Source organism: Rhinolophus hipposideros (assembly GCF_964194185.1).
Source record: "Rhinolophus hipposideros genome assembly, chromosome: 8".
NCBI classification, from domain to species: domain Eukaryota; kingdom Metazoa; phylum Chordata; class Mammalia; order Chiroptera; family Rhinolophidae; genus Rhinolophus; species Rhinolophus hipposideros.
The window spans coordinates 12,705,974-12,727,997 of NC_138054.1; the positions used below are offsets into that span (position 1 = coordinate 12,705,974).

General features: G+C 41.5%; 1 protein-coding gene across 1 annotated transcript in view; it reads right to left on the reverse strand.

Moving 5' to 3' along the window:
* The window catches only part of ADTRP (androgen dependent TFPI regulating protein), a 59,903-nt gene extending 38,507 nt beyond the window's left edge, over window positions 1–21,396 (reverse strand). The window contains exons 1-3 of the mRNA XM_081056410.1: window positions 21,063–21,396; window positions 11,070–11,204; window positions 9,452–9,553 (exon numbers count right to left, since the gene is read on the reverse strand). Of these exons, the coding sequence (XP_080912536.1) occupies window positions 9,452–9,553; window positions 11,070–11,204; window positions 21,063–21,215 (390 nt within the window). The 5' untranslated portion in view covers window positions 21,216–21,396. The remainder of the gene's footprint in view (window positions 1–9,451; window positions 9,554–11,069; window positions 11,205–21,062) is intronic.
* Window positions 21,397–22,024: the final 628 nt, after the last annotated feature.

The following is a 22,024-nucleotide window of genomic DNA, read 5'->3' on the forward strand; positions in this document are numbered from 1 at the left end:
GATTTTTCATTCTGTTTTAAACATTCATAATTAGATGTCTGATTCTTTTGAGTGGATAGATGGAGTGTGAACCCACATGCCTGTAGATTATTGTGTAAATTGAAATGCTCTCCAGTGACATCCAGGCTCTTTCAGTTGTCAGCCCACTGTTAAAAGACTGCAGGTAGAACCACTGAGCATAAAAACAGGATCCCCGCGTTGAGCAAACTTTTTACTTGCATTCCCGTGGACTCTGACAGTCACTCCTGCCTCACCCGGTTCAACATGCATGAGCTCCCTGGACAAAGAACTCTTCCTTGTCTCCGTGTTCTCACTTCTTTTCAGCTTTGTTCGAGTGTAAATTTTTAAAGAAAATGGATGAATCCAGCAAATACATGAAGGAGATAGAAAGAAGATGAAGCTGGTAAGTAAGTAAGGCTAATGATAGGTTGGAAGAGTTGGTGAGATTTAGGAAGGAATTAGCAAAGCAAGTACCTGTATATAAATGAACATGCCATTGGATTGGGAGAGGGGAATGAAGGGCAGGGCTGAGATTTCAAAATGCTGGACATAACGCATCCAAGAGCTAGGCGTTCATGTGCGTGATATGTGGGCAAGTGGAGTCACCATCCAGAAGACTAGATAATGCCCTGCTGGCAAGCAACCCAAGGACCTGGAGTAGAGACGGAGAGAGGATATGGACAAACTCAAATTCCCAATTAAGCACAAGTGACTGCTCTGTGGGCAGAGAAGATGAAGGGCCCAGTAATGTGATGTGGGGGCTGGCTGGAAGCCTGTCAGCAGCTCCCTGTTGAAGGCAAGGACAGGACGCTGCAGCTGTCAGAGTATCTGTCTGTGGAGTTATGAGGCAACTAGAAGCAGGACTGGGATTCTTCTGTTCTGGCTATCCAATCAGGAAGGGATAGACATTCAGATCTGATCTGACAGAGCAGTCTTTCCCACCCACCACCCCCTGGACGGCTCTTGGGCATTTTCATTTTCGTTCTGATATCATGGGACTTTAGCTCTTTCCTACCCACTTAGATTTGATTTCTCCTAGTATTTCAGAGAAGTTTAGGATCTTCTGTTATGAGTTTCTCCATCCTGGTTATTCTCCAGCATAAAAGTCATTTTTTCCCTGTGGTAGTATTACACATGGTTGCCATGGAAATAAGGATCAATTACATCACACAGGAGAGCAGGACACTGAATAATCTCAACTATTTAAATTCCTAGTAACTTCTTAGAAGACAAATATATATATTCTCATTTAAAACCTTTAACCTTGATTTTGAAATTGGGGTGTGTTTTCTACCAATATTCTTCTATTTAAAAAGCAGCCTATTGATAGGGAATCACTGAATAATGGAACTGTAAAAGCAAGCTGTTCATCCCCACTCACTGAAAGTTCTCTGCATTGAACTTTTTAAAGAAAGAAGATACACTTTTGCCATTTTTGGTTCCTGCTCCCAAGAGATGAAGAAAGCTGGCATCATGCATGCTTGGTTTTAGTTATATAAAACCTTAAGTGAACTGGTAGTGCTCTGGCTGTTCATTACAAGAATCTCCTCTGTTTACCTTAAGACTTCCTGAGTTGCAGAATAGCTTTATTGCCCTTACTCAGCTGAGTAATTCTGCTTCCTAATCCCAGTTGAGCTTCTAATTTCACTGATGAGCTTTAAGCATTCATTTAACTTCTCAGTGTTTCCCAGTGACTACTGCTGGAGTAAGAACTGAATGGAATAAAGAAAGTGATGGCTACAAAGTGTTTTAACCAAGAGGACAATCCATAAATAACCCTGTAGTGATCAAACCTGAAAAAATATCCAAGTAATTATCAGGGTGAGGCGAATGATTCCATTTCCATTCTTGCTCAAGAGCTTCAGAAAAGTGCTCTGAAAAAGGATCTTTCCAGTGGTACACCATTGAAATATCCATTCATTGGCTTAACTAGTATATGTCTCTACTCTTCCTAGAGTCATATGAGAAGTTATTCACCAATACCGTCTCCTGGTTATTGCTGGCAGCCATATTTTCTCTTTCCAATCTGTACCTGGTCTAGAGCAGAAAATTGCCAGAGAGGAATTTAAAATTTAATGTTACAACAGATTTGAAGGAGGAAGAGGCCATGAATCAAGAAATGTAGGCAGAGGAGATGGAAAAAGCAAGGAAGCTGATTCTCTTCTAGAGCTTCTAGAAGGAAAGCAGCTCTGCTGAGATCTTGATTTTATCCCATAGACGCATTTGAACTTCTTACTTCAAGAAGTATAAGTTAATAAATTTGTGTTGTTTTAAGCCACTAAGGTTGTGTTAATCTGTTACAGCAACAACAGGAAACTAATATAGCATTATCAAGGCTCTATCTCTCCCCACCACGTCATCCAATTGCTCACAGACCAGAGTCAATGTTGCCAAATCCAATGGAAAATTCTAATTCAAGTCATCTTACAATGTCATCCTACTTGATCTCTCAGCAGCTATTGACATAAAATACTTCCTCTTTCTTGAAACATTTTTATGCTTGACTTCCAGGAGACTAAACTGCACTGAGTTTCCTTTTAACTCATTGGCACCTCTATGTCAGTCTCCTTTGTTGAGTTCTCCTGCTTTTCCTCCCAAGCACGGAAAGTTGGAGTGTTCTAAGGGTTAGTGCTGGGGTATACTCCCTAACCATTTTTGCTCCGTAGGTGATTTCATTTAACTTTAAAAGCAATCTTTATGATGAAGACAACCATATTTATGTCACCAGCCTTGCAATCTCCCCTGGGTTTCTATGTTCAATTCCCTATTCTGCATGTAGATTTGGTGTCTAATAGGCATCTCAGAAACACTTTCTTCCTCCATACTCCTTTCACCTCCCCTAGTATCTCTATTCATACCCCTTCCCAGCATCTTAGGCTACAAATCTTATTTCCTCTTTTTTGTTGCCACAATTCAGTGACTCTTGATGGCTCTACATTCAAGATCTATACTGAAAACAAGCACATCACTCCACTGCCAAGGCCCTAGCACAAGCCTCCATCATCTCCTGCTGCACTTGGCAGACGCCTCCTACCTGGTCTGCACTCCTCCCGTCCCTCGTCACCGCTCCACTGTGCCCACCCTTAGAGCTCATTTTCTACACAACAGTGAATGTGATGTTCTTGAAATGCAAACAAGAGAAATAAGTAAAATGCAACGTAGATAGATGATAGATAGATAGATAGATAGATAGATAGATAGATAGATAGATAATAGATAGACAGATAATAGATAAGTGCTGAGGAAGAACAGGCATTTTTTTTAGAAAAATCATTTTATTTGTTTTGTTTAATGATATGTATGCTTTTCTTCTATAAATAGACAACAGATTTTTGCAGATAGTCTCAATGTGTTATCTTTATTTTGTATTTCGCTATGTAAAACCAGTGTATATAGCTAAAGTTAGTGGACTGAACACAAAAAACCCAATCTGGGTATTATGCAAGAACAGGGGTTGTAGTTATCCATGGTTAGTTTTAGCCATGCAGACTAATATATTCTGCAGGTTTATAGCTCTGCACCTTCGCTTTTATTCACTGGGACTTCATGTAAGGCATCAACCCCTGTAATTTTTGCTGATGCTGAAGCCTGTCCTTGGATATATACATCCTTCAGCACTGTTTTGTATATATTATATGTAATGTGTTGGGAAGGGACAGGTGAGGCTTCTCCCTCAGCCTTCATATAGTGTATATAGTTTAAACATTGAAAGTGCTTCCTCAGCAGTAAGGCCTCCCTGAAAATATGCCCTGCCCTATGTCGCTCAGAATAAAACCCTAACTCCTTATAAGTCATGTCAGGCATAATCCAAACCCTAGATACAGCCCTGGCATTCACATCTTATTCAGTCTGACCTAGCACACTGGCCTTTTTGCTCTTTCCTAAATATGCTAGTATTTCCTCTCAAGGTTTTTATGCTTGCTCTTCTGTCTTTCTGAACCTTTCCGCTGCCAGAGCTGCCTGGGGCTGCCTTCCTCACTTTATCCAAATTTCTGTTTAAATATCAGTTCATCATAGAGGGACTCACTGACCACCCTGATTGCCCTACACTCTATTAAACCTACTGTCTTAGCAGGCGTGCTCCAGTGCACGCGTGAGCGCACACACACACACACACACACACACACCCCACTCTGCCCCCGTACCTGGCTTTATTTTTAGTTTAAGCACTTTCACTACATGCATTGTAATATTCATTCATTGTTTACAAGTTTTCTTGATAACTTTCCCACTAGGATGTATGTTTTCTCTATAAGGACAAACTTTTTTTTTTTTTTGGTGGTCTTGTTTATTTCTGCATCCTCAACTCCTAGAATAGGGTCTGGTATGTAGTAGGCATTCTATACATAAGATTATATATTATGTAAATACATAATATTTTATATATGTATATATGTATATTAAACAGACTCCCTGTAGTGAGATAATATTTTATAGAAAATGGTATCAATAAAGGTGTGGCTTGCAATGCAGGGGGTTACTTTCCAGCCCCCTCACTGTACCAAGAGCTGCATGGTTTCCATGAAGTTTGGACCGTGCTTCAAGTACTCTCCAAAGGATCTGTTACCACCCTACGAGGGACATGGACTGGGGCACTATATCAGCAGGACATAGTCTGGCTAACGTCTTATATCATGTGGAAACAGAAGTGGATGGGAGGTTGAGTCCCCCGTGAGAACCCTGACGAGTTACCTCTTTCTTTGCAGACATGGACTTTCAGGGGAATAATACTAGGGGATTTTGTTTTTGCTTTTTAACTGTCCAAATGTTCTCCTGGAGATTCTGCAGAGCACAGCCTCTGCTTTTAGCAAATTAAAAGCTGGTTGGGGAATATATATGTTATATATAATAAAAAGCTGGTTGGGGAATGTGTATATAAGTGATTATATAATGTCTATAATTGAAGCTTTTTGAGGTTAGGAACCAACCATATCTCATATTTCTCTTGCCACCCCATAGAAATGAAAATAGCACTACGCACATAATAATGACTGAAAAAATGAATAGTCTTTATTTTGTCTTTTTGATTTGAACTCAGCATTAGAAATCATCTGGGGGCCCTCTTTTCAAGTATATGCTCAGTTATATCAGGAGATCTCAACCTGAGGCCCATAAATGGAGTTTTGAGGGTCCATGAACCTTCTAAAATAGTACACAAAGTGTTATGAGCATTTGTGTTTTCTTTGGGAAAGAGCATTTGTGTTTTCTTTGGGAAAGGGAAAGGGTCTTAGACTCACAAAGGGGTCTGTTCCCTAAAGGATGACTAGCCCTGAGCTATCCAGAGATATCTAGATTATGGATCGCTGCCTAGAGGAAGGACTAGGGTGAAAAACTGGCAAGTTGGCAGTGGTGGTGGGAGGGGTTGTGCTTTGCAATGTTGGTAGACAAAGCATGGCCATTTGGTGCTGACATGCCTACAATTTACCTTGACTCATCAGCAGTCACCTACCTCTACTGAGCAGCCCAAAAATCTCACACAAAGCTTACGGGTGAGAGAAAAATCTGAGGTTCGGTCTGAATTTAATGATAGACGTCATCTTACATGCAAAGAGTGAGGAAGAAACTGGAAGCTTTAGAGCTTCACTCTCTTGACATTTTAACTCCACGCTACACCCTGGAGAGGGCTCAAAGTCACAACTAACATGTCAATCACAGCCAGACCAGAACACAAGGGGCATGAAGCCTTCCTATGCACATTGCTCATTTGGCAGTAATCATATACAACTGCATGACACCATCTACATCAATGTATTTTGTTAGCATTGTTATTTTATTACTTCAACTTTGTATGCATATACTAGGCTCAACCGGATTTATAACGCTAGAAGTGAAAACCCTTGTCAACTTTTGATCATGGTGCTACACACATAATAGGTATTGAATAATTATTTTTTCAAGTGAATAAATGACAGCACATTCAATAACTAAGTAGCTGTATTTAGTACTTACTCCACATTAAAGACCCAAAGTAAGGCCTGACTCTTAAGAGCAGATTGTTTGTAAACTTCCATTAATATCAATGAAGTCTTTTAGTTCTAAAACTCTGTGGTCATGGATTGAGAGTTTTACATGATAATATACTCGTATTTATGCAGTCCTTGATAGTTTATAAAGTGCTTGCACATATATTCTCAGCAATACTGTACTATTTTCAAATGTAAAAGATCTCCGAGGGGGTTCTCTGATCTCTTTCATTTCTTTTTGGGGGCAACCTGAACAATTTAGGTTATTTCCAGAGAAATAAATTCCCTAATTCCTTTCAGGTAAGCATCTAATCGTTTCCTAGTGACTGAGTCCTCTTCTTGCTATTTAAATCTGTCTGCTCTGGTTCTATCTTTAGCAGTCATTTAGATAAGACCTCAGGAGTTAATGTTTCCCTGGCAAAACCTGGAGGAATACTTTCCTGTTCTTTCCCTTCTTTCATGAAGACTGGAGAACTGCTTAGCAATAAAACAGTCAGGTTGACCTCCTTTCAATAAGGCAGCTGGGCTCAAATGGGAGTTCTTAGGGCACCAGTGAATGGCAGCCTGTTCATGGTTTATGTAAATATTTCACCGATGTTACTATTTGATTTGAACACAAAACAAGGGTAGGAAAATGTCCATTGGAGAAGATCGTCAGCTTTGAATGGTCCTACTGCAATAACAAGTCTCCATTGAGCTAGAAGCCTCGTGTTGGGAGGATTCCAAGGACTTGATAAAGCATGAAAGTTGTAGAACCACACTGTGTCAAAGGGGAGAGTGGTATTTCTTAATTTGACAAATATTACTCATAGAACCCAGAGCAGCAGGGAAAATATTTCAAAACTAAAGCTAGAATAGCAAACATAAAAGCCGTTGTGACATGAGAGAACCTTTCAGGAAAGTATGACACAGGCTATATATACCAATAACCTGTATATAGTGGAAGAGAAAAAGGAACAAAACAGGAAGTGTTTCCCTTTAAGAGCAGCACCAGTCCCACGAGTAGGCATCTAGTACAAAATATCCAGCCTGACTGCCTATCATCACTCTGGCGGCCACAGTGGTGGTTTCTGGGTATTCACTCCTTTGGTTTGTTATGGAAAGACATTAAAATGTAGAAACTGTTACTAAATTGATCCAGTAACAGCCGTTTCCATATTTGTTCATACTAGTATTTACAAGTTAGCATAAAGCATTCCTTGACACAATAAACCAGGAGGATTGAATAGTGGGGACAGAAAATGTCTGGAATAAGGGACACAGTTTGGGAGAGATGGATGAGATGTAGTCATGGGGACATTGGACTTGGAACAGACACCAAAGGGAAGCATGGATGTTTGGGGATGACCACATTAGGTTTTGGGGATGCCAACATTTTCCCCTGGAAATGGCTCTGCTGGGAGTTTCTCCAGTTAAATTAACAATCACAGAGTCTGTGTCTGACTGAAGGCTGGTTGCCGCCTCCTATTTTCTCTTTGTCTCCATTGTTCCACCTCCTTTGACCCTAGTCATTTCTCTCTAAGAGATTCGGGTTACTTGGTTGACCAAAGGACTAGGAAGGTATAGAATCTCCCAGGTTGTGAAGGCACGAAAATATGTTAGGATCTCTGTTGTACAGTATCTGCCTTGCTCTTGGATGTACATTGTCCTTCTGTCTGCTTTTGAATTACTAAAAATCCATATGGCTGTTTAGCAAGGTCACCAACACTGGGCATCACCACCACAACTATTTGGAAGAAATCCAACCTTATTTCCATGTGGAAAACGGAACCCTAAAGAGCTAGCAAGCTTGTATTTGTTGCAGGAAAACTGCTGGATAAGCTCCCAAAGCCTGGAAAAGGTATTTGATATATGTGTTTGGCCCCAAATAAAAGACACTTTCAAGATTCTGACTTTTTTTAGTTTAGTAACATCTAGTGCTGTCAGTTGTCCCAAATCACTTCGTTTTCTTTGACTTTAGTTTTGGCTTATTAGCATACAGATGTGGATTCTGAACTTTTTCTTAAGTGAGAAATCACACTTTGCTATCTTAATCAAGCAAAGTGACATTCTTTTAATTGCCTGGTAATTAATTATGAAACCAGATCAAACCACAAGTTCTGCATTTACTGTAGCAAGGGACAAGGAAGAGTGAATTAGCATGGAATTTAAATTCTAGCTCCCACTTGTCAGTTCTGTGGCCTCAGGCAAATCACTTAACCTCTCTGAGTTTTTTATCCCCTGATTTGTAAAAAATCAGGATTATGGCTGTAATCTAAAGGTTTTGTGTGAATTGAATGAGTTCATATTTGAGAAACATGCATAGTACAGTGTAAAATGCCATAAAAGAGTAGGAATGTTCCCTACATAGGTGTCTCAGCAGATTAATGTTAATGGGAATTGGAAAGGTGGTCAGACCTTCCCAGAGGGAGGTGATCAGACAAAAAGAAGGTGGTAGGAGGGGGGTCCCTAAGAGGTGGGACTTATTTAATATAGGTTTTGGTCCAGAACTTTACATTGGATTAGAACTTGGCTGTCTTTGTCAGTAATCAGTCTCTCACTGAGCACATATTTGAAGGGAAGGTACATTTTTACTGGGGGATGGGGTGTGTGGAGGGGCAGAGTCAGTGGACTGAACTGCTTTTCCATATTGTAATCACGTGAGTTTTAAGACAACGGACAGGTTGTAGGTAGAAAAAGGTTTGATAATGCTACTCCCTGGGTTTTAAATATTTGCTTTACAGATTCTGAAAACTCCCTCTGAACTCCTGACTAATGTGTAAAAACATTCGTAAGTATTGAGCAGCAAAGCTAGATCATCAAACAATTATTTCACGCCTGTCATGCAGAGACTCAGGCCCCTCCTTCCTCTAAGACCTGGACAGCCCTGCTCCCGTTCTGCTTGTCCGGGTTCCTGTTACTGGTATTTAGATACTAGGGACCTGAATAAATCTGAATAGGTTCTGTTTACTACACAGCCCTTTAAAAGTAAATATGTGAATAAAAAAACTAAATGGGAATGTACCCATATAAATAAGTTATTCCATTTGCAATGAATAGTCCCAATCACGTATTAGGAAAGAAGCTGCAGAGGAGCTCTGATATATTCTTTGGATGTGTGGGTGAATTTTCTAAAAGCTTGCTTGTCTCTATTGCTAACCCAGAACTTCCATGACGTGCTATTTGCTGAAGTCACTTCTAGTTCAGGGCTGCACCGCCAAGGAGTCGCCTCCTCTTCTGGTTGCATGTCTTTTCAATGACTTCATAAGCAATTTGGCAGTCTTGCCTGGACATCCCCTCTGCTCTCAGTGACTACTATTACAGTCCCAGTTTTTGTTCATTTTGTGTCCTCAATGAGCTCTTTAAATAAATAGTGACAGGACAGAGAAGGAGGAGGGAACAGGATGTTGGAGGTTGAGGAGAAGTTTGGAAACATAAATCAGGCACTTGGGAGTTCTTAGTACACAGGCTATGGCCTTTCTATATTCACTCAATTTTTCCTCACTCACCATGGCATGATTCAACCATACTGGAAAGATAGCATCTAAGGCCTTCGGGTAAATAAGTTCTCGGTCGTAGAGAAACAGCATCCAGAATGACAAAAATACAAACTGAAAAATAAAACACAAAAACAGCATTAGGTTTGTTTTCAATCAGAGCTTTCTAAAATAACCAAGGAAACAAAGCACAATAAAAATGGATACCAGTTTTGAAGACGTTATAAAAATAGAACATAAAGGGAAAAAAATGCCTCATTGTAGAATTGCTCTATGTACTACTCTCTGGGGGTTCCAGAGTTAGGGATCAATTATTCATCATTGTGACGGGCAGAGAGGATAGAGAGAAACAGGATTTGCAGACCATTAAGTCATGTCAGTTTAGCTTCTCTCTTCTCTAAGCTCTCACTGGGAGTGCTGAGAGCAGCCTCCTGGAGTGCCTTGAGTCTTACACTTCCCTTGCCCACCCTGGACGTAGGCATGGCGTAGACTTGGCAAGGGGAAGCAGGAAGGCTGGGAGAAGAGACAAGGGCCCAACTGCCAGGATCATTCACAAGTTAGTTAAATGAAAGTTGGATCTCTCCATTGCTCAGAGCTTTGGGTTGATGCTGTCCTCTTGTACCCCTTGGTTGTCTTTTCAGGGTCTGTCCTCTATACCAAAGTCAATGTAGAGATGAAAAAATATATATATTAATCTTTCAATCTTCCTATCTTCTTAAATTCCAAAGACTCAACTTCTAAACCTTAAAAAAAAAAAGGATAAATTCCATTGTTATAAAAACTTTATGGGGGTGGAGGAGGAGGAGTCCTGCAAAGTGAGACTGGAATACCAGTTCTCGCTCTGTTATCTGAGAACTCATTAGTGTTTGGACAGTTTCATTTTGATCTTAAGTTTGAAGTCTCAATACTGCAAGAAGCAAGACAATGACAGGTGGAAGGAGGTCTTCATTTCTAATTATAGGCCCTGCTGGGCAGCTGGCGTGCTTGATCTCAGTTTGTTTCCATTCTAATGAATGAAAACATAAGCAATGTCATAAAAATGTGGACAGTGTCAGCAAACAAGTGTATTGTCCCTTCCATGTCTTATTTCTTCCTAGTGTCCATTCATTCAACAAAGTGAATGAGGCACCCACTCTGCCCACAGCAGTTATTTCAGACAGATTAATTTTTCCATGTGCCAACTATGTAGGTTCGCATACCTTTTTTTTTTTTTAATGGTTTCCACTTGCAGAAGTAGCTTATGCTTATGGTAGAAAGTAAAAAAAAGATGTATAAAAGAAAAAATTAGTCATTCTCCCTCCCTAGCACCTTTTATTCCCATCACCCTGATGGAACCAAGGTTATCTCAGTTGTATTTTAAGAAACATCCTTCAAGCTTCCCTGTTACACAGCAATAAGTATCTTGTATCAAACATTCACAAAGACACAAAAACTAATGTTAAATCTGTCAATGATGTGCCCTATTTCCTAAAGACACTGCACAATGTTGTCCAGTCCTCAGACAGGACATTTATTCAAATACAGTTGCTCTGGTTTACAATAATCAACTCCCAAACAGCCCCGCCCCCAGGAGATGTGTTCATCCATATGTGCATGTGTGTTATAATGTGTACACATCCTTGGAACTTACTGTGGATACGGGAAAAGCCAAAGTGGTGAAAAGCAGGTCTCTGAAGGCCGTTAGGAACTTAATGTCTTTTTTCCCTTTAATCCTTTTCAGCACATCTTCTAGGCAGGCGACCCCGTAGAAAATGGCCTGCAAGAGCTAAATTCATTACAACAAATGAGGGCATTTTCATTTGCTTTAATTAATACATTCTTCACTGACGTAAAGCCCTCTCCCTCTGGGAGCAATGTTGACTTGAGAAGGAGGGGGTGGTTGGCTGTCTTGGTGGAAAGCCAGTCCGAGAGCTGGTCTTCCAGCTCACTGGGCCCTGACCTTGCTCACTAAAACTGATTGAGTAAAGTCGTTTAGGGGATAATAATGTGTACAGTATTTAGTGTAATGGACTTGAGCTAAAATGGAAACAAAATAAAGCGTCAGCTTAAAAGGAAAATGTAATGAGCTAGATACCTGCACAGAGGTGGGAAAAAACAAACAGCACAAGGGCAGAGAGCCAGACTCTGTGGTGGACATGTTCTTGTCTCTTCCTAGGAAGAAAATGTAAGAGAAATGCTTAATGCTGCAATCTAATTAGAGAAGCCAGAATCAGGGTCCAGAACGCCATGAAGGAGCTCCATGCTCTCCGGAGGGAGATGCAGAGAATGGCGTCTTGCTGATTGGAGGGAGAAGCCAGTGCTCTCCCTTCATTAAACGGGGGTCCCTGAAGGCCTCACAGAGAAAATTTGGCTCAGAGAGTTGTTTAAATCCACAAAGATACAGCAAGCCATGGGCTCTGGTGTAGCACTAAATACTGTGAGGTCCTCGAGGTCGGGCAAAAGAGAAGCAGCGCCCTTTTCAAGGAAGTAAGATCACATAAAGGCACATTTTATCCACTCAATATTTTGCACAAAGTCATGTCTTCTCATTTAAAGCCTACTGGGTCACAGCAATTCAGAGTTGGAATTGGTTTGGAGTTATGCTTGCATCCGAAAACATCTTATTCCTTGACAGCTCTGGATTGGTAAAAAAGGGGCAGGACTCTCCTCTGAGAGTATGAGTCAGACAAGTTCTGGAAACTGGGGAGTTTGAGTGATCAATTTGGCTAGTGGGGAATGACCTCTGAGATCTGAACTCTAGGGAAACTCTAGCAGAGTTGGCCTCCTGCCACTCTTTGGGCCGAAGGTGTGGGTGGAAAAGAACATGGAGGTGGTTTCGGCCAAGAATACTCCAGTGAGGTTCTCAGACCAGCAGGACCAGCATCACCCAAAAATGTGTTAGAAATGCCAGACCTGGGCCCTTCCACAGACTATAGAATCGGAATCTTTGGGAATGGGGCCCAGGAAGTTGATTTTGAACAAACTCTTCAGGTGACCCTTATATTCATTAAGTTCTAGAACTTAATGTACTGGGTTAGACATAAATTTATCACTTAAAAATCCTACTGAGTACTCAAAGTTATAATAGCTGACTTGTATTATCTCTTGTTATATATCCAACTGATCTAGACTTTTAATCTCTCATAACAACCTTATGAGGTAAGTTCTATTATTATGCTCTCACCCAACCCATTTTACAGAATGAGGAAACTGAGACGCAGATGAACAACCTTGCTTAAAGTCTCATACCGTGTTTCCTTGAAAATAAGACCCAGCCAGACCATCAGCTCTAATGTGTCTTTTGGAGCAAAAATTAATATAAGGCCTCGTCTTATTTTAATATAAGTTTGGGTCTTATGTTATATAAGACCCGGACTTATATTAATTTTTGCTCTAAAAGATGCATTAGAGTTGATTGTCCGGCTAGATCTTATTTTGGGGGGAAACAGGGTAGTTGGTAAATGTCAAGGCCAGGGTTTGAAATTCAGTGTCTGTTTTTCAGCCAGACTTAAAAACAAAAAATATGTATCAGGTTTCTAAGAACAGTCCAGATAAAGCACTGTGTGTGTGTGTGTGTGTGTGTGTGTGAGAGAGAGAGAGAGAGAGAGAGAGAGAGAGAGAGAGAGAGAGAGAGAGAGAAGTGAGACAATTCTCTCCAGGTGAGAGAATTAAAAATGACTTGAAAAAATACTGATGCCTGATATTCACTCACCCAAAGATTCTAATTTAATGGGTCTTGGGGTATGTCCTAGGCTTCAGAATTTTAAAAGAATTCTCTCAGGTAATTCTAATCAGGGCAGCTAAGGCTGAAAACTACTTGCCTAGAGGAATTTCCATTTGGAAAGTTAATCCTGGCCTTCTTAGGAGAAGTGGGGTTGTGGAGACCTAGGGAGTTGAATCCTCCTGGTGGGATGAGATTGCTGGAAAGAGGAAAGAGGAGAAAAGTTGGAAGGGAATGCTGAGGAAATGCCCTCCTCTAAGAAACAGCAGGGGGTAAACGGACAACAAAGTAGCAAACAATGATCAAATGGTAGAAAACTAGGAATGTACTCTTTCATGGTCTTTGAAGGAGAAAGCTTCAAGCTAGAAAGGGGTATTGGTATGTGTGTGGGGGGGGGGAGGGCAATAGTTTTAAATGTTATGAAGCGGTTGCTAACCCAACTTGTCATCTACTTTTGACATTTGGCCCCCAAGGCTGAAGAATCTGGAGTGCAGTCTTTTGCAGTGGATGTTAGAAGTAGCCTCCTCCACCCTTCCCACCACCCCAGCTCTCACCTTACCCCTGGTTTCACTTCCAGCTGTCCAGGCCACAGCAGTAGCTGCTTTCGTTAGGAAAGGCAGGCATGGGGGCTGGGCCTTAGGGGAGGTAGGGGGAGGAGGCCTGCACTGGTCTATCAAGATAGCAATTCATCATGTACTGAGCTCTGAGTGTCTGCCAGGTTTTCCTTCTTTGGGGAAAGGCTGCCTCCACCCAGCATGTGAAGTCCATGTGACCACTTTCCTCAGCAAGAGCCTCCTAGAGTCATCATGAGTCAAGATCATACTGACTTTCTCTTGCCTTTCCCATTCACAGAATGTGGAAATTGGATTGGGGAAAAGAACACATTACTCAGAGCTTCCATGGCTTTTCCTTCATCAATAAAAATCTGCTCCGCACCTTAAACTTGCCAATCACTTCTTCCCCGCCACCCCACGCCAGCGCACATGTTATTTCCCAGGCATAGGCCACATTGTAAAGGTGCCAACTGTGTGTGTGTGAGATAGCCTTGTCCCCATTGATCTTAGCCTGCATTGACATGCCATCATTTGTATCAATAAGGAATATTAATGGAGCCTCCACATAGGAGCTCAGGAGGGAGGTGCTAGGGTACAGGCAAGAGCTACAAAGAAGCAAGAACTAGGACATAGCAGAGCCACACAGCGGAGCCAGAGGGCAAGGAGAGGGAGCTGTCAAGCATCACTCAATGGGGAGGCTGCCTGCCTGAGGGGCCTCAAGGACAGGCTTAGAACAGCTCACTGAATGGGACAATGGCCTACTCATGCTCTAGGGACAATACAACGAAATGTTTATAAAACATGCATAGAAAGAACAGTCAGGGAGAAAATGGTAGCTGTTATGGGGTGAATTGTGCCCCTGCCTCAAAATTCATACCTCAGCGTGGGGCTGTATTGGAAATACCTCTTTAAATGGCTGATTAAGTTAAAATGAAGTCAGTTGAGTGGGCCCTAACCCAATGTGACTGCTGTCTTTATAAGGAGACTAGGACACAGGCAAACAGAGGGAGGACCTTCTGAGGACACAGAAGGAAGATGGCCATCTGCGAGCCAAGGGGAGAAGCCTCAGGAGAAACCTACCCTGCTGGCAGCTTGATCTTGGACTTCTACCCTCTAGAACTGTGAGAAATAAATCTCTGTTGTTTAAGCCACCCAGTCTGTTACAGTGGTATGATAACTAGAGCAGGCTAGCACACCATTAAAATAAGATAGAAACAACTGGCCTCCTTTCACGAGTCTTACAACAAAATTATTGTCATTTATATTTCTCAACTATTTTGCCTGCCAAGAAAAGCAGAGCTAATGGTATCTTTTGATCAAGGTTCACTTCTGAGTTGCTGCTCTCTGATTTACCTTTTCTACCAGTTCTTCCCTAATTCTGTTTGTTCTTTTATGCCTTTTTCTGAAATGCTTCTGGTCTAAGTTTGTTAGATGTCTTCCGTTTTTGTTGTGAGCTGACAAACTTCCTGCCTGGGAGAGCTGAATTTACATTTTTATAACTAAAGAAATTTAAGAAACCATAGCTAAAGGATATTTCGTTTTTACATTCATGTGTCTTCCCCAAATTCACAAAAATCTTGAAATCATGGAAATTTAGTCTTTCTAAATCATCAAGTTTATTTCTTTGCCTTTAAGCCAGAACCCTTTTAAACTATCCCAGGAAATGATATTTTTTTCTGTTTAAAAAGTAATTCCAGAGAGGGAGATTCCACAAGTTTCTTGAGTAAGACATTACAACTTTTATTAGATGAGTCAGGTAATCCAGTGCCCAGCTCAGCAGTCCATGCCTGACTCAGCCAGGCCGGGGTTTTCTTAGGTCTCGCCTTAGAAATGATGCAATATTTGCAGTGGGAGACTATTCCAGAATCAAACAGCAAATAGGGACTAATTGTGATGAGTATTTTATATAACTGTAGTAGTGAGGATTGTGGGTTTAGGGCAGGTAGAGGAAGCCTTTGCCAAACATATCTGTGTTATATGTATATATTGTTTCAATCATCATCCCTAATGCTTTTAGCTTAAGTAAGAAACTGAGATAAAAGAATAAGAAAACGTAGGAGAAGAAATGATATAAAGAACATAAGGTGGAATGATGAGAAAAAAAATGAAAGCAAGAACGTTGAAGGACAGGTTGGAAAGAAGAATTATAAGAATGCTTGGCCAGAGTTGAGCAGCTGAGGACCACTTGCTTCTGTGTAACAGAAGAACAGCTGTAGGGTAGACTGTCTTACAGGAGGGCTGGGGTCTCTAGAAGGTGGCTCTTACCAGTGAGAACCATGCTCTGGTCATTTATTCATGAAACCAACATGCACAGAAAGTCTGTTGGGTGCCAGAAATTGTATTAGACATACTACAGGCCAGCGCAGGCTCTATGTGAATATGTTTTTAGTAGTAGTAGGAGGAGGAACATTTTCTGTATGTTTACTATTTTACATTATGTAGGTCAGGTTCCTTGGGACAGAATCTGAGATTCTGAGATCTGCCTGTAAAGCGTTCATGGAAGGTACATTTAGACCATCTGTGAAAGGGAAGAAGGAAGTAAGGAATAGGACTGAGTGGCAGGAAAAGCCAAAAGGCAATGCAGCCACACGGAATCAGTGGGTCCCTGAAGGAGCTCTGGAGCTGAGTGGGCCTCCCAAGTTGTCCTGGAGCCTGGACTTTGTACCCCAAATCAACCAGTCATTGGCTATAGTGACCCCAGGGAGGGCCATATGCTTTGTCTAGGCAGCTCCCTTCTGCTGAGCCCAGTTCTGGGACAGAGCTCGGCTGTCAGTCATGAGCAGCCGACACTCTTCCCAGGAGCTGGGGAATGCGTACCTCAGTGCTGGGGAGGTGGGGGATTCTGGGTGCAACACCACAGAATCCACTACATGTGAGGAAACTGAGGCACAGAGAATGTAGGTAACTCACTCAAGGTCCTCAGCAAGTGAATAGCAGAGCCAGCATTCACCTCAGGAGTCTGGCTCCAGAAGCTAAGTCTTCGATCACTAATCTCTACACTGTGTGTAAAGAAGCTACCATCATATTGTCAGGGTTGCTCAATAAATTATAGCTATCGTATTTTGGGCACTGGTGATGACTATTCCCTTCTATCAGCCTTCATCCTTTCAGCTCTCTGAGGGCTGAAACAGTGGCCTGATGTACTTTTGTAAAATGGAAGGTTACGTCTATTTCTAATCTGTTGAGTTTAAGAGTTCCACAGATTAATTCATTAACCTGATTATGGAAATTGAATGTTGGCCCCGAGTATTGAAGTGGGTGCTATGATATAAATGGATTCTTGTCTTCTCACTGTTCATAGGCTGCCTTGGAGTTTGGACCCATGGAACATCCTCTTCCTCTAGTCCTGCTTTGCCATCCTTGAGTACCTACGTGATAAGGTCCCTGTTGTCATTGGGAGAGCTTGAGGATGATGAGGTGAGAGCTGCCTGAGGCTTGGGCACGTTAAGGAAGAGGGGAGGGAAAGGTCATGCCTCTGATAGTGACGTAGGGGTGTGTGAGTAGGGAGGGCCCCACCTAGAATCTCCCCTGGAGATCCCGGTTATGAGGCACCACCTCTAACAATGTTTCAGAAGTATGTTTATTTTTAAAAAGAGGAAAACCCAGAAAACTGTATGAACTCTGCAAGCCAAATCGTAGCAGAACATCCTCTCTGCCCCACACCCCAGCTTGCCTTGCCTGGGGTCAGAGACAGTCACTGGATTGATGGAGAGGAGGGGATACTGGAAGCCTGGGCCGACATGAGCATCCTGAAGATGTCCAGCTTTGGGGGATTCCCACTCACTGCTCTCTGCTTGAGCCTGCAATCTCTAACTCTGGGACTGCCCCAGTACCAGGGGCATCCACCTGGGCAGCTATAGCAGCAAAAGCAGAGCTCCACAGTGGTCCTCCTCTAGCTGGGAAGCCAGAGCATGCAGCCTGCAAAGGGAGATGTTGGAGCAATGAGGTGGGTGGGTGACCCCTGCCTGTATCCATGACCCACCAACCATGGTGCTCAGTGAGGACCCCCATGTCTCACTAAATCACCCTCCCTTCTGTACCACCTCTACTCAAAGATGAGGTGACTAGAAGCTCAATACCCCCCTGCCATCTTCTCTTTCCTTCATCCACTGCTTATACCATCTCAGTGCTTCCCACATGTCAGGTTATTTATCTCTCATGGCTTCTCTGTGGTTATGAACTGTTTTTATTTCTATTTGATGGATTTGGGAATGAAAGACACAAAGAAATACCTAGGTCAGGGTCACAGAGCCAGTAGGAGGTGGTGGAACTGGAGTACCATCCCAGATAGCTCATGCTTGTAACCACTAGGCAACATTGCCTCTCCCTTCCAATAGAGAACTGGTTGCCTCTTCCCTGGGGTCAATTTACTCCCTCATAAGGCAAAGTCTCTCATCTCCCCTCTCCTTTTTTTACTCTCTTTAAGCACCAGGCATGAATTGGTCACCATGACCAATTCTCAGTGGCACTCCGTTTCACCCTACCCCTCTGACACCAATCCTATGTTTTTTCTCTTTGAATACCCTGGGATAGATTCAGGAGGAAATAAGGCATGTTCAGAATGCTGACTTCCACTAAGGTGGCCTTTGCTTTTAAAAGAGGGCATAACTGATGTTCAGCCAACAAGAAAGTAAAGCTCTTTAAAGGGAAGGAATATAAATTTCCTGGAAAGCAGGATAAGATAGTGACTGCAGCAAGCTTACATAAAATTTTTTTAAATGTTATAGCAATTTATGAGACCTCTATAACTTTATAAGCACAACCATTTACTAATTAATCATTTGTCAGCACTAATTAATCATTAGGAAATTCAACCGTTAATCAGCCTACAAGACCTCAAGGACTAGAAATTTTAAGGCCCAGCATTTCACCTTAAGTAACATATTTGAAACCTATCCTTAAATTGATCTTCTGAAACACATTCAACCCATCTTCACCAATTGAAAACTTTGCATCAAGTCACACTTTCAAGATGACACCTAACAGAGCTCAGAAAGGCAGTGGCCACAGGTAAGCCCCTCTCTGCTCATTTCAAGAGCCAGAAGATGTCAAAAGAGACTAATTGCTCAGGATTGCAGAAAAAGCTAAGGTCAACTTTAGTCAACATACCGAGTCACCCAGTTTTTATTATGGGAGTACTCTGTGCCAGCCACTGTAGCAAATACAACTTAGATTCGTAGACTGTTAGGTCTGGTAAGGATGTAGGGGACAAAATTCCTGTTTAGAGTCATTTACAATTTGATTAGAATGTTAAGACTCACTTATGGATGGAAATTAGAAAACAATACTATACATAAATAAGCAGATACTGAGAGATGCCATAAAAACTCTGGGAAAGGAAAAACAAATTGGGGCTGGAGTTGGTCAGCAGAGATTTTAAAGAGAATATGGGATTTTGGATGGTCTATGAAAGTCACAGTGGGGTGGGGAGGCACGTCCTTTCACTCAAGGATGATGTGGACATGGATAGAGCAGTGATAGCAAGAAGCCTGGGAGACAAGACTGGAGAAGATACTGGCCTTCCTTGAGAAGAGACTAGTCTTCTTGGGGAGAGGGGTACCTGAAGCCTGGGTCGGCAAGTGAGCTCTTAAATCAGGAGTTTGAAATTGGTCCCATTAGGTAGGAGGGGGCCACTATAGTTTCTTGAATTGCTGACAACCCTTCAAGCAGGCTTATGATGTTTAAAAGAAAACAAAACCAAAAACAGTGCTGTAGGAAATTAACCTGGAATCTGAGTGGTAGATGGATGGATTGATAATTAAGAGATGATCTGGTCATTCAGATATAAATTAATTTGAGAGGGACAGTAAGGGATGAACCCAGCAAAAAGAAAATCGTAGGATTTGCTGACTAGCTAGGAAGCAAAAAGGGGATTAACACTAGGAAATAATAGTGTCTTTGACAAAATAAGAGTTTTTTCCATTTGGGGAAATATGAGGGCTCTGGGGCATGCAATTGAGCTAGAATTAAGATGTAGAGAGCTGGTTTGTGGAAGTAGGTGATAAATCTATTCTTAGCCATGCTTAGTGTGAAATGTGACACTGGAATGTGGGTTTGGTTAGGCCATTAACCTGGCTACAGAAACCCCTCTCTTTCCATAGACCATTGTAACATAAAGCCAACAGATACACAAAGCTGAAGTTTTTACTCTATTGTTCTAGCTCCATATAAGCATTTCTTTTTTTGTTTTCTGTTTTGTTTGTTTTGTTTATTTGTTTGTTTCAACCCCAATAAAGTTCTGTGATTTATTAATTTATTTTTTATTTTATTATTAAATTTATTTATTAAATTTATTTATTGATTTTATTATTAATTTAGTTCCCCAATAAAATTCTGTGATTGAAATAAGCCACTGTCACCTTGGTACTTTCAAGCTCACGAGAGAGCTACTTTCAGGGCTCTGATCTTTCAGACCAAAATCAAAGGCCAGCAAATGACCAGAGAATTAGAACCTCCAGGCTTGATTTGAACTTTCTGAACTTCCCTTCGCATTTAGGAGTGTCACTTTTTCTGACCATGCATAACCTCTGCTTAGGAGTATGATTCTAAAGGATTGGAATATTTTGTCCAGTTTCTGAAATCAGGTGTTTATATGGCACGCTACATTTTAGTTAAAGAATTTCGAACATTAATTAGCATCCCCAAAGGACGCACCATTTTTAGCTTTTAATGATAAAAATATTTGTACATGTTCCCAAAACATTTTTTTTTTAATCTGGTTTCCTCCCATTCATTCATGCTTCATTCATCAGAATGTAGTCACCTGGGCTAGAAGGACAAGAAGACATCAAATCATATGATTGGTTTATAAATAGTTGAAAATCGGTATTTGCCATCTGTGATTTGTCCTTTAAGATGGGGCCTTGAGCCTATAAAAAATGGAAGTGGAATCTGAACATGGCAAAATGTATTTGCTTTTCTTAGATAAATCTGTTAGTCTCTGTGTGCTATAAAATGGCATTATTCCTCCATTGGAAATTGCGCTTCCTACGCAACATGCCTCATTCTGCCTTCCTTACAGAAAACCCTAAGCAAAGTTCAAAATCCCTACTGCATTTGTTGTCAATCTCATGGTGAAACCATTAATTTAGTTCCCCACTTGGGATCATCGGAGATGAGCTCCAAGATAAGATTCTTTTAAAAAATGCATGTAACAATTAGCCAACACAAAATATAGCTATGGATAACTTCCGAATTGGGCTTCTCAGAGCAAATTGCCAAGTAAATGAGAAAGCCAAAACTCAAAAACAATGGAGAAGGAAGACAAAATAATGGAATTTTGTATTTAACAAAATTCCAAGGTGATTTATATAGCAGCACTGATATTATAGACAAATAGAGTGCTTCTGCGATGCTCATATAGACTTACCAGATTAAGGAGTGTCAAGTACTTCCAGCGTCCTCCATTTAGAAAAATTTTGAATTTCTGTAGATCCCCTCTTTCTTGTGAGATGTGATAATTGATGAACACATACCAGCACAAAACAAGGAAGTGGTATATGCACGTAGCAGTCCGTGTCATGGCTATCTCTGATCGGGGGAACTGTGAAATGTCTTAAGTAGCTTTCCTCTGGCGTCCTTTTGGGTCAGAGCTAAAGTCCTACAGCAGGCGGGAGAGCTGTAAAACACACTCCCCTGGGACTGAGAGTTCCAACGAAACAGTTTTGCTTCTCTCCTAGGCTCCCTTCCTGATCAACTTTGGTGACAGGATTAGTGCTTGTTTTCAGATGTCCCGTTTAGATAACCAGTAATCTGCAGATTTACATAAAGGCAGGGAGCAATGCAAGAGATGCACTTTGTTCTGTTTGACTGGAATGGGAGCATGGTTAAGCGACCTTATTACGAATACCAATAAACTGATGAAATACCATCTTGACAGTATTCTCTTTTCTTCCCTTTCCATTTGAGAAGAACAAGGAAGTCGCCATAATATCTCTTAAGAGAATGAGGAGCAGGTTGATAAACCAGGAGGGAGAGATTGTTGGCATGTTTAGGACGTGGAGGGAGGTAAGTGGAAAGGGAAATTGTGTTACAATCTTGCTTCTGAGGTCCCAGAGGCCCTGTAAAATCTGAAACAACCTTTGATCCTCCAGGGAGCAGCCCCAAGGGTGTGTGTGTGTGGGTGTGTGTTTACATCTATGCCATAGAGAACCAAAGGTTACCCAGGGCTGCTCCAGACACTTTATTTGCATAGGTGTTTCTATGCCCTGGTTGGGAAGAAGCAGAGCAAGTGGTCTGTGGCCAAAGAAGGAAGTGGTCTGTGGCCAAAAAAGCATAGGAAGAAGTGTGTGGTCGTGACCCCACATACCTGAGTTTAGACATTGCTGGGAG